At 42.4% G+C, this 13346-nt stretch overlaps 1 protein-coding gene across 10 annotated transcripts in view; it reads left to right on the top strand.

The window, feature by feature from the left end:
• CCM2 (CCM2 scaffold protein) overlaps positions 1-13346 on the top strand; it is a 54252-nt gene that overhangs the window by 25095 nt on the left and 15811 nt on the right. For 4 of the 10 annotated variants that reach the window (XM_075588121.1, XM_075588120.1, XM_075588118.1 and 1 more), the window contains exon 3: positions 7269-7448. In XM_075588121.1, coding sequence (XP_075444236.1) covers positions 7269-7448 — 180 coding nt within the window. Of the gene's footprint in view, positions 1-4337; positions 4495-4592; positions 4620-7268; positions 7449-13346 lie in introns of those variants that run through there. The other 6 variants (XM_075588122.1, XM_075588116.1, XM_075588125.1 and 3 more) reach the window with 5 other exon arrangements.

Here is a 13346-nt window from a genome sequence, read left to right as displayed (position 1 = left end):
TTACACCCTTTTCATCCTGATCACAAACTTCATTAAATCTTCCCAACATTCTTCTGCTTTTAAGAAATATCCATGTCAATTGTTTTTCTTGGGTTTCTTAAAGATGGCCACCCTCGTGATTTGTGTGAAATCACACACACTGCTTTATAAATCGTGCCTGTCCAAAGTCGTCTTAGTTAGCGACCTGTGCTAGCAAAATTAGTATAGTATGTATTATATATTGTGCTTTTCACAGGCTTTCAAGTCTAAATTTGGGTAACTGTAGGCAAACATGAAACAGTTCTTTCATTACCTTGCCCGTCATTACCTACATGGACTAGCCGAAGGCCACTTGGGTTAATTCACAAAAGGTTTCCAGCGCTAGTGGATTTTTACCAAATAATACATTTTTGGTAAGCACATTAGAGTGCATGCCATCCAAATGTTACACACGACTATTTGTGGTTTCTAATGTGTTGGAAAATCAGGGTTTCTGATGAAAGTTTGATTTGATGTCTGTGCAAATCTGATTTCCTAGACACAGTTTAATTCAGATTTACTAGACAGTTTAAAAGCTTAATTGGGGGAAGAAGCTATGATCATTTTAATGTTATTGTGCTTTACCATTAAGCTGCTAACTATACTGCGAAAGTTCTATTTGTTCTCAGTGCGCAGTAGATATGGCATTTATAAGATTAGAACTGTAAATGTTAAAATATACATTATTTTAGGATTAATAAGGCATACTTGGGACTGGGTTTGCTACTTAAAGATAAAGCACAGGGACATGATTGCTGGTCCGTATCGGTTAGCAGGGCTTTACACCGAGGCATACGGTTTCTTTGGAATTGTTAAACCATAGGGTATCCCATCTGTGCTTGTAAGTGTATGTGCATAGCTTCCCCTATATAACGGGGCCTGCGACAAATGAATGTGCAATGTGTTGCGGTCCCAGCTGGCAGTGAAAGGTGATTTTGCACCCACAGATATTGTAATCAATGCTTTGCAGTCCCTACTCGCACTGAGTGACTTAAAGGTGCAAAAAGTATTTAACACACCGGCAGCAAAGAACTTTTAAAAGTATCCCACGCCCTGCTTTTATTTATTTTACATTTCTTCTCCAGGAACTCAAATGACAGTGTGTATTTAGACAGGCCAACCATTATTTCCTGTAGAGGATATGGCATTCACATTTTTCTATGCCTAAAAATGTAACCATTCCACACTCAAAACTCTGGAGTGATGCATAATAAAAAGAAATGGAAGAATTACAGAATAGACATAAAAATGTTTATTAAAAGGCGGCAAGAGCAAAGTGGGTTATTTTGTTTGTTTTTAAAATGGAGCATCACTGTTTGCAGCTTTAAAGCGGCAAAGCATGTGAAATCTTATGGGGGGTTTTGTTTTTAAATCAGTTTTGTAGTGTTAGATAAAAGTTACCATTTTTTTTTTTTTTTTTTTAGCTCAACTCTTAATGCCATTTTTAATTAGTTTTAATATACTGAGCATTCTTTGATTTCTGTAGCAGGCTTTAGCCCACCTCCCCAGCAGTGCGAGATCTTTGTAACACTTTCCTGTTTGTGATCATTTGTTGCCAATGTTCCCAGCAGTTTGAGCTGCAAACTGTAACAGTAGTCAATGTTATCGTAGTAATATAAGGATACATTGTAGCTGCTGAATTATACTGATTTGAAACTGAAAAGCAGCCATTATGTTGGGCACACAGTCAGGATTGTTACAGATTTATAACAGGAGCACCAAACGACTGCCAGCGTAGGTAAGAATGTAGAATTATACATTGCCACATGCCTCACATATACAAATAAGAAAAAAATGAAATAGTGGGGGGGGGGGGGGGGGGGAGGAGGATGTCGTATTGCTGCTTTAAGAAATCTGACAAAGGGACTTTCCACAGAATTTTAAAAAGGCGATTCTTAGTATTCCTTTATTTTCTATTTGCTTACTGTTTGAGAAGTTGCTGCTGCAGCACTAGCCTGTCAGTTCATAATGAGATTGTGGGAGGCTTGTATTTGAGTTTCTTCGGTTATTTTACACATGTAGGTTCAGCTTCAGTGGCCTTGTATCCTTTATCATGTCGCCCCCGCTTATACAGTATCTCGGTTTCCTCTTACTGTCAGGGTGGAGCTGGAAAGTATATTTGTATCCTAAATCCTGTCTGAAATTCTCTTAGGATTTGAAGCACTGAATTGAGTTGACCGTTCCTGGGAATTGCCTTTTCCTATTCTCTTTCATAGCAGTGGGAGGGTCTGCTTAATTTTCCGCGAACGCTTGCTAAGACGCAGTATAAAGGGCTGGGATCCATTTTTGGTTATAGAAGTGTGAAACAATGGATCAAGCCAGCCCTGATGTTGCCCTTTAAGTGTCTGCGACATGTATATCATGGTATGTCAATTTACTGCACTTTTTCTTTACATTTTAGATGCTTAAAATGTCTTTACCATAATAAGACGCTGATTTCCGGCTTACGTCCGCGTACTTGTTTACTTAACAATGCTATTCACCTTGTTGGTAAATGCTCACTGAAATTGTGACGATCCGCTCAGTCTTTTCACACTGTCTGAAGCAAAACCCAAACCAAATAGCTGTGCAAACTTCAAATTTAAGGAAACAATCCCTTACATTTGTCTTTTGTTGTGTCGGTGTGTTCCATTTAAAAAAAAAAAAAAATTGACCTTGTGTTTATGAAGGTGATATCCTACAGTTGAAAAAATTAGCAAGGGACCTTATTGATGTGTACACCAACCTGTCTGGTGCTCATAGGAGATTAAATATTCTTTACAGATATCAAATATGTAAAGGATCTATTGTGCTGTGTTCAACATTAGGTTTCACATTGGAAATAGCACCTATATAGTGTTCCTGATGTGGAAATACAGATGGTTCATTTTCTCTTTAATGTGATATGTTGAGATATATTCTGATATACTGCACCAACATTGCCATTTAATGTTCTGGAAATGCTGAGATATACTGAGACATGTTGTGTTATCAGTGGTGAAAGTCACGCACTACAGCTATAAACTTGGCTGTAACATGGGCTCCCTATGCCACAATTGAGGAAAGATATTTAAACATGTCATTTAACTACCGATTTTCAATTCTTTTCCTGGGATTGTTGCAGTTAAAGGCAGCTGTGTTTTGTATCCTCCAAGTTATCTTTAAAAAAAAAAAAAGTAGTTTAGGAAGCAAAATTCCCTCTCTGTGATTACCGACTGTTCAAATGTGCTTTGTCCCACAAACAAGTACACGGTTGCATTTATTTTTTCCAACCTGTGCATAGCTGGCGTGGACAACAGATTCAATTCTAATATACTTTTTCTCTGACAAGTGTGTGTGTGTGTGTGTGTGTGTGTGTGTGTGTGTGTGTGTGTGTGTGTGTGTGTGTGTGTGTGTGTGTGTGTGTTGTACATAAACTGATGCGCTTGAAGAATGGGAACACGGATGTGACATGGTTTAGTGCCTTCAGTTATGCTTTATTGGTTATAATATTTGGTAATGGTATCACTTAGCCACATCTTTTTGCATAGCAATATTCTGTGATCAAAAATTTTTTTTTTTTTTTAACCAATATCATCAAATAAACACACTGGGCAAGTCAACAATTCCCCAACCTGAAGTCACGGTTACACACACAGCAACGTGTAATAACCCATATAGTGGATATGTAGCCAGACTAACGTTCCCAGCTGCCGGGGAATTCCGCTGAAACAGACTCCAGCCAGCCGGTGGGCTTACTTGAACTGCTGCAGCTGACCGTGGCTTTCAGCGTCCACGCAACCACGGCAATAGGGGATTCTGGCTATATCTGTACGTCCAGCCCGGTAAAATACAGTCAATGCGTATTTGGACGCATTATTCCCAGCGCTACACAGGAAACGTGTGAGTGCCCAGTCCCCGTTCTCCATGCCCATATAACGCTCCACAGTGCCCGCATAGCATTGAGCAAGGCATTGTGGGGCACGATTTTGGCAAGTAAAGCAGTGATAGACCTCTGCCTCTGCGGTTATTTCCACACAACTGGAGACGGAGCTGTCAATATAACACCATACTCTTGGTATAAAGTACTCTATCAGAATGTATTCTGTATTTTTATTCCATAGAAATGTAACCTCTGTCCTCAACAGTTTTGACACACCGTATAGGGGCTAGTACATTTCGTGCTGTATGTATATCTGTAGCATTACAACCGTTTGTATATTTTCTATTTTAATTCCCTGTTATGAAAAGAAAAAAACTTTTTTTGAGGTTGAAATAATTTGTGTAAGTTTCCCAGCACACAGTTCAGTGTGCGTTTTGAGAAGGAAGTTGCGGTTACTCTCCTTCCTGCTGATGTTTTATAGCCTGAGAACATCTTCTGGTGCATCATACCGTCAGAACGCCACAAAAACAAATGGTTTGGGTGTGGGGAAGAGTTCAGAACATTCATTTTATGTGTCCGCATGAAAAAGCTTCGTCTAAAGGCCTCAAGTATTGGATGCTCAAATGGATGGGGAGGTAGGCCTGTGCTGGGTTACCATGCATCAATGGTTCTGCTTTTACTTCCAGGAATAATATACATGTGCATGTGAGGGATTTGCAGGTACAGACGTTAAAGTGAAAATGCATGAATGTTGAGTTCTGTAAGTATACTCTATATTTGTTTGCCAAGAATATGGAAATTCTTTATACTGTGAGTCTTGTAATAAATGTTTTTTTTGTTTGTTTCAGTTGGGCCTTACCCATGCTAACTGCAAATTGTATGTGCAAGTCAGTGTGTGTGCATCGTAGGCTGTTTAGATGTATTGTTAATGAGTGAAATTATAAAGAAAATGGGTACAGGCCTCATTTCTTTTTAGATTTTGGATGTCGTATATATAGCAGAATTTTGGTGCTCGTCCCAAGTGCCCGAATCACAGTGCCAAGGAAAAGCATCAAAATGCTTTTAGGAAAACTGTGTGGGGAGCGTGAAGGCAGATATGCTATGCTTTATTTGGTCAATTATTTCTCCATGTAACCGTCTCATAAGTTGTGGAAGCATGCAAGCAGTCTCACCTACCTCTCACTAGCTTACATGACACAAAATGACGGTTTAATGGGATTTCTTGTAAGTGGCTGCTGTCCTTTTGATCGGGTGCATCCGCAGTAGAACACCTGTCAGTACTTATCGGAACTGTGGTGTTTGTATATTGAGCAGTTTCAAATCCTTCTTTATTTTTAGTTTGGGTCATTCCTACAATTAATAGCTATTAAAAAATTAATTTTCCCATGTAGCTGACCAAAAAGACACATTTTGTGAAAATAAAATAAATGAAATGACGATGCTTTTAAAGCCAGGGTTTCGTTGCTTTTGTTTCTATGAAAGTTGAGCACAAATTCCTTTTCTTCGGGGGCCTTTAAATGAGGAAGTGTTTGTCAGTCAAGCATTTCCACTACCCATACATACACTACCATGTCCTTAGGGAGCCAGTAAAGGTAAGGGGTCAAATTAATAGCAATAAATAATAATAGCAATAAAAATAAGGAGCAACATTTTTGCTGCGAGCCATTGAAGGTAAGGGTGGTTGCTCTGTAAACTCGTACTCGACACTGATATCAGACGAAGGGGAGCAGCCACAGGAAAGCGAATCCCTCCTTAGGCTACGCTTATAGTGTCCGCAACGTGACGGTCGCTGGAAAATCAAATAGCGATGACTTCCAGCGATCATAGTAAGCGCACCGTGACGGCGGCAATAATGCATTTGTTTTGCTCTGCTGTCGCCGTGGCCGGCACTATAAGCACAGCCTTAGTCTGAGCTTCCCATGTTTCAAACAATATTTAAAAATACTTTGTTTAAAAATATCACTTAACCAGGTTTAGCCCCTTAAACACGTTACTGCCATTAATGCGCGTTTATCCTAGGAGGGACTGCCCCTATAAGTAATATTTTCAGTGGTAAAACTATAACACAGTTCTTACGTAAATGTAAGCATTTGAAAATACATTAGCAGAGGGAGACCCGTGCAATCCCCAGCCAACACCTTGTGGGAAAAAAGGTGGAGCCTGCGGTGTGAATATTGCACACCATGTTTTTATATTAAAGCTCCAATTTGCATTGAATGTGTTCATTTTCTGAACCTGATCTTTTTAAGCTATTTGCCCCATTCTTCTAGCTTGGCCGGGAGAGTTATATGGCTGCTGACATTGACATTCTTGTTACTGGCAATCAGATACACAGCCTTCTTTTTATTGATCTGATCAGGCAGGTTTATCATCCTGATGAAAGCTGTATTTACAAATGAAAATGGCTTAGAAATTCATGTTCTCTGAAGGGTAAGACTGGGAGGGGGTCTGAAATCTTCAAGTAAATAAAAACATTTTATTTTTTGTGACTTATTGAAGTTCTATGTAACCAATTTCTTTAGCATTTTAGATTGTAAGCTATGTAGGGCAGGGACCCATATGTACAGTTCGGGCTAGATTGTCGGCACTATATTGGAAAAATATATTAATATGACAAAGCACATTGTCACCTGACATTTTTCTTAACCACTTAGTGCATTTTTCTTCCACTAAAACTACTAGTTTGTGTATATGTATATTCATCATACATACCAAAACTTCTCCTTTTCAACACTGCATATGTATATATGGCATTAATGATTCCCTGCATGAATAAGAATAGGAAATATGCATACATACAATTACCCCTTTCATGCACTTGTGCACAAGATTTTGTAACCCCTGTCATAGTTCTGCAATGTCACTTGCTCCTCATTCAGTGGATTGACTAATTGTTCATTGTCCTTTGCTCAGACCAAGACACTAGCTTCACTATCCCTATATCCATCAGTATTACAGCCTTTGAACTTATTTCATAGCCTTGGCACAGTGCAAGAGTTGGCTTACCACAAGCCACCTGGGGAGAGGTCACCTGAGAAGCAGATACTGCCTGCGATCTGCTGCACAGCCTCATGGCTTTTATACACCCGGCTTCTGTGATTAGAAAGTAACAGCCACGTAACCAGCAAACATTTCTACATACTGAGAGGCAGTCCTCGGTTATCCAATGGAATCCGTTCTGTAAGTAGCATTGGATAGTGAAACCGTTATAAAGTGAGTCCAATGTTAATCAGTGGCGGTGAGCGTTAGATAACGGCATTCAGGCGTCAAAACGTCCCTCAAGGTTGCATTGTAAAGCGTTGGATATGCCATCTGTTGTAAAGTGAAACGTTGGATAACGAGGACTACCTGTATGTACATCTCGGAGATGAAGGATTCATCATGTATGTCTTTTTCTCTTGTTCACCAGCAGCCTGGGATTGTGTCACCATTCAAACGTGTTTTCCTGAAGGGAGAGAAGGGCCGGGACAAGAAGGCTCAAGAAAAGGTCACAGAGCGACGGGCTCTTCATACAGTTTCGCTGTCACCGACTGACCATCGAGTAGAGCCGGACGTATTGCTGAACGATTACATTGAGAAAGAAGTAAAGGTAAGGCAGGTTATCCCATTTACCTGTGTGTGCAGTACAGTGTAATGGCTCTTAAGAGTTTACAGGAAGAGGATTTTATTTAAAAAAAAAAAAAAAAAATCAAAAGGTTCTCTTCACTTATTAAGGCTACGATTATACTAACTCTGGCTGTGCGGCAGCGCGATCCGGTGATGTCATCCTCGCGATGTGAACTGCCGGCAGGAGACAGGGAGGCATGGCGAGGGCGTAGCCGTGAGCGTTTCACCCTCATTGGCTGAACTGCCCACATGATGTGGCTATCGTCTGAATAAAACAAATTTTCAAGTCTGTTCTACAGTCTGCCGCTGTGCAGTTTTATCCCCTAAAGAGAATGGTGTGTGTGTGTGTGTGTGTGTGTGTGTGTGTGTGTGTGTGTGTGTGTGTGTGTGTGTGTGTGTGTGTGTGTGTGTGTGTGTGTGTGTGTGTGTGTGTGTGTGTGTGTGTGTGTGTGTGTGTGTGTGTGTTATCTGATCCCTTTCCCAAATGTTGCTTATCGCCTATGTTTGATCTTAGCCTGTTAACACCTCTAAATTACTTGATCGAAATTTGTTAGGTTTTAATGAACAAATTAGCATTAATTAATACCAGGTGAAATGCTGTTTTAGTAGTATAAATTGAAGCACGCATTAGGGAAGAGCAGTGCATTAACAATGTGCATTTATAATGTTTATTACAAATGCATAGTTGAAGTGTAATATGAGTTAGGCACGAGGTTTGAAGAGGATTGATCCGTGTATTCTTGATTCAACAATTTGATATCAATTAAGCAACATTCCTGGCAGCCCTGTAACCCTGTATTTCAACTCTACTAAAGTAAGGGGCACAGCCTTGCCTTTTTTTATATACCTTTCTGATAATGATCCTGCTACTTAGCTTTATTCTTTTCTCTACTGTGGTCTCATGTAAAAATGTTTTGCTCTATCCACTACACACTTCTCCCTCCTGTCCCACACCCAATCTAATCATACACCCTGGGCTACTCAAACACCTTGCATTATCTATGGCATGTTGGTGGAGAGCTCTGAAACCAGCGCACCCAGCACCTCTTATGCTAATGGCAAACATTACAACTTTGCAGCATGCAAACAATTACTCAAATCTTTATTTATACTGTTACTCTCTTTAGTAGGAGATATTGACCTCAACTCAGGCCCGCTCTTTTAAACTCTGTTCCATACCCATGACAATCCCCCCTTTCAAATTTTAAAAAGGGCCGAGGGAATGCCGTGACCCGCACCGGGAGATGATACTCGGACGCTTCAAACCAGGCCGCCACAGGACACACACTGGTGACGTCAGTCCTGGGTTACAAACGCGCTCTGCTATTAGGGAGCGTGCCGCTTAACTGCAGAGCGCTTTTTTAACCCAGGACTGATCTAGGACGATTTGTCTCTGTGACATTCTTTGGAATGTACACTCGGCAGATCGGCAGTGATGCACGGAATGGGCTGTTTGACTGCGACCAAAACACCATTGGCGTTCCGCCAGCGGGACTCTTCGCTGCAGGGCAGCTTACCGTGGGGCATTTTGTTGCGAAGTCTGCCCGCTCCGGACTGTTCGCTCTGCTCCTGCGCCCAACTGCCCACTGCATGGCCTGACCGACTGCGCCCGACAGACCGCTCCGACAACTGCATGTTTAAATATCCTGTGGGACATTTAAACATGGCGCGTCAGAGCGGCGAAGCATGACTGGAAAGGCCCATTTGTGGGAGTGTGGCTTGGTTATAGGAAGTGCTCCTTTCTTCCTGTATATCTATTGATATGACATATCTGCCTGATTTTGACACTTTGTTTCCTAACTAATGCTGCTACCTTAACCCTAAATTCAGATGGTCAATACGACCAAATGGCTCAAGATGAGTGCTGTGCACTCTCAAATATTTAATGGAAATGTTGTCGGAGCAGGCAGTCGGGCGCAGGAGCGGAGCCGGCTGTCGTGACATGCAGACCTGGCTTGTCGGGTCGGCCGGGCGCAGGAGCCGACATCGCGGCAAAGTCTCCCGGTGGTGAAATGCCCCAGCGGTGAAACACCTGTGGCGTTTTGGTCGCGGCCAAACATCCTAGATCATGACGTCATCAGTGTGCGTCCTGTGGGGGGCTGGTTTGAAGCGTCTGAGTATCATCTCCCGGTACTGAGTGGCATGGTGCTGGTCACAGCGTTCACTTTGGCCCGAAGCATAGGTGGGGTTTTTTTGAACAGGAGATCTGCTAGCTGTTGCCCATGTGACCGAGTGGTCGGTCGTTTACCTTTGGCGGTTGCAGCGGTCCTGATCAGATGTTGGCGTGAGGCTCTGCCCAATTCCGGTGGAACTACTCTCCCAGTTGTTATACTTGTATGCCTGTTTTATCTATACGTGCTGTGTGTACTGTTGCGGCACCTTTTATCCTCCTACATCCCCGAAAAAATTCGGGGATGTTTTCCGTTTGTCGCGGACTTTGCCGCGCATCAGCCGCATTCACCAGACACCGCTAATGGCGCTAAACATTGAAAGCGCCCGTGGCGCCCAAAACGGCCGAAAACATGCCGCAGGAAACGGCCGCAGGAGGTTAAAGGCGTCCGACACTGTACATATCTCACCATTATACAATTACCATCAATACATTTAGAAATTACTATACAGTACTATGAGAATCTTGTGCTTTTTCTTTTTGTATTAATTTCCCCTTCTCTAAACCTATTCTTATTGCTGGCATCTACCGCCCCACTACAATCCCTCAATGATATGACTCCCTTTCTTTGCACAATTTCCTCTCTGAATGTGAGCTGTTAGTTCTTGGGGATTTCAACCTCAATTTGCTTGACCCTAAAAACAACACAATCTGCACACAATTCAAGTCACTAAATTTAACCTAACTAATTTCCCAGCCCATACGGACAAACCTAAAATCTGGCACCCATTCTTTGCTAGATTGGATTCTATCCTCTTGTCCCAACAGAATGCAATCCTCTGGCATCCTACCTGATATTTTCAGTGACCATGCAATAGTGGTACTGTGTAAGGAAAATCAAACCACCCAAATCTAGCCCTAAAGTTCTACTCGCTACAACATTTAGGAACGTTAACCCACAACAGGTTCTGGCTAATCTTACCAACTGCCCTTGGTAAGGAATCAACCAAATACCTGACCCCGATTCTGCACTTGATTTTTTTTTCCAAGCAGAGTTCTTATAACTCTGATACTCATGCTCCACTACACGGAATAAGATTATGGAGGCCCACCTTCCATGGGTTACAACCAACCTTATTGCGCTTTTCCATTTTAGGGATGCCTTTTTGAACAGATACAAAGTAACTGGCACTAGCAAGGATCTTAACTGCAGATGCCTGTGGAATACATGCACAAGGCAAACAAGACCTGCAAAAGCCCAATATTACTCTGACAATCTTTAAAAAAAATCCAGCAAACTTCTGGAAGGTCATCAACAATATACAGTTAGGTCTGGAAATAATTGGACACTGACACAATTTTCATAATTTTGGCTCTGTACAACACAATGGATTTGAAATGAAACAACCGAGATGCAATAGAAGTGCAGACTTTCAGCTTTAATTCAAGGTGTTGAACAAAAATATCGTATGAAACGTTTAGGAATTGCAACCATTTTCATTCACAGTCCCTTTATTTCAGGGGCTCAAATGCAATTGGACAAATTAACACATCATAAATAAAATGTTCATTTCAATACTTTGACGAGAATCCTTTGCAGGCAATGACTGCTTGAAGTCTGGAACGCATGGACATCACCAAACGCTGGGTTTCCTCTTTTGTGATGCTTTGCAGGTCTTTACTGCAGCTGTCTTCAGTTGTTTGTTCGTGGGTCTTTCTGCCTTAAGTTTGTCTTTAGCAAGTGAAATGCATGCTCGATCGGGTTGAGATCAGGTGATTGACTCGGCCATTGCAGAATATTCCACTTCTTTGCCTTAAAAAACTCTTGGGTTGGTTTCGCAGTATGTTTTGGGTCATTGTCCATCTGTAAAGTGAAGCGCCGTCCAATCAACTTCGCTGAATCTGAGCAGACAATATACTGTATCCCTATACACTTCAAAATTCATCCGGCTGCTTCGGTCTTCTGTCACATCATCATAAATACTAGTGACACAGTGCATGCCCATGCCATCACACTGCCTCCACCGTGTTTTACAGATGTGGTATGCTTTGGATCATGAGCCGTTCCAAGCCTTCTCCATTCTTTTTTCTTCCCATCATTCTGGTACAGGTTGATCTTGGTTTCATCTGTCCAAAGAATGCTGTTCCAGAACTGGGCTGGCTTTTTTGGATATTGTTTGGCAAAGTCTAATCTGGCCTTTCTATTCTTGAGGCTTATGAATGGTTTGCACCTTGTGGTGAACCCTCTGTATTTGCTCTCGTGAAGTCTTCTCCTTATGGTAGACTTGGATAATGATATGCCTATCTCCTGGAGAGTGTTCTTCACTTGGCTGGATGTTGTGAAGGGGTGTTTCTTTACCATGGAAAGGATCCTCCGATCATCCACCACTGTTGTCTTCCGTGGACGTCCAGGCCTTTTTGTGTTGCAGAGCTCACCAGTGCGTTCTTTTTTTGGTTTTGTTTTGAGTTTTTTTTACACAGAATGTACCAAACTGTTGATTTGGCCACTCCTAATGTTCCTGCTATCTCTCTGATGGATTTTCTTTTTTTTTGCAGCCTAAGGGCTTGCCCCCGCTGCTGCACGCACGAGAGCCCACCCCTCAATGGCGCCGGGCCCGCTGCGAGGGGGGGCCGCAGTGCTGAGGCGAGAGCTGCTCCTGCTCTCAATAGAATTGAGAGCAGGACTCGCGTCGAGCGATACGGCACGCCCCCCGGCGGTTCAGCCAATGAGGGCGAACCTGCCGGGTGACGTCATGGCCGCGCCCCCGTCACTCCCCCGCCACGCCCCCCCGGTCTCTCTTACTGCAGCTCCCTGCAGACCAGGTAATCGGCTGCACGCGCCGCCAATCTCGCGGGCGCGCGTTGCAGCTGAGTTACCGGGGCCTTAGTCTAAGGATGCCCTGTTTCACTTGCATTGAGAGCTCCTTTGACCGCATGTTGTGGGTTCACAGCAACAGCTTCCAAATGCGAATACCACACCTGGAATCAACTCCAGACCTTTTACCTGCTTAGTTGATGATGAAATAAAGAAGGAATAGCCCACACCTGTCCACGAAACAGCTTTTGAGTCAATTGTCCAATTACTTTTGGTCCCTTGAAAAACAGGGGGCTACATATTAAAGAGACGTAATTCCTAAACCCTTTCTCCAATTTGGATGTGAATACCCTCAAATTAAAGCTGATAGGCTGCACTTTAATCCCATATTCATTATTTAACTAACTTGAATTTATTTTGGTACACAACCGAAATAACAAAACTTGTATCAGTGTCCAATTATTTCCAGACCTAACTGTATTTCAGCCTTCTAACCATCAACAACCATCGAATACAGAAAAGTATAATATCACGCCCACTGACATTGCAAATGCATTCAATGAATACTTTGTCGGATGTGCTACTTCCCTACTATCAAAGTGCACCCAGAACTACAAACATGAAGCTGAACCTGGGAGAACCCCTATAGCCCTACCACATCTCAACAGTATACAAAATACAAAAAAGTTGGAGCGCAGAGAGAAAAAGTGGTGTTAGACAAAATCACTTTAATGGGTAAAATTACATATGAACACTTACAATCAATACAGCTGCATCGCCCATGGGGTTCCAAGTCTATCCTCGCTACCACTGCCTCCCTCGGCAGTGCCTTGCTGCGAGTCTCTGCCCTGCTACAACCCGGAAGAGGAAAGCCAATACTAGACTCTCTCGCGAGATCGCTCCTCGGGAAGTGCTAGCTAGTATTGGCTTTCCTCTTCCAGGTTGTAGCAGGGCAG

This window comes from Ascaphus truei, chromosome 2, assembly GCF_040206685.1.
Source record: "Ascaphus truei isolate aAscTru1 chromosome 2, aAscTru1.hap1, whole genome shotgun sequence".
NCBI lineage: Eukaryota > Metazoa > Chordata > Amphibia > Anura > Ascaphidae > Ascaphus > Ascaphus truei.
Note: the sequence above shows the minus strand (reverse complement) of the source record. Positions and strands in the feature narration are given on the sequence as shown.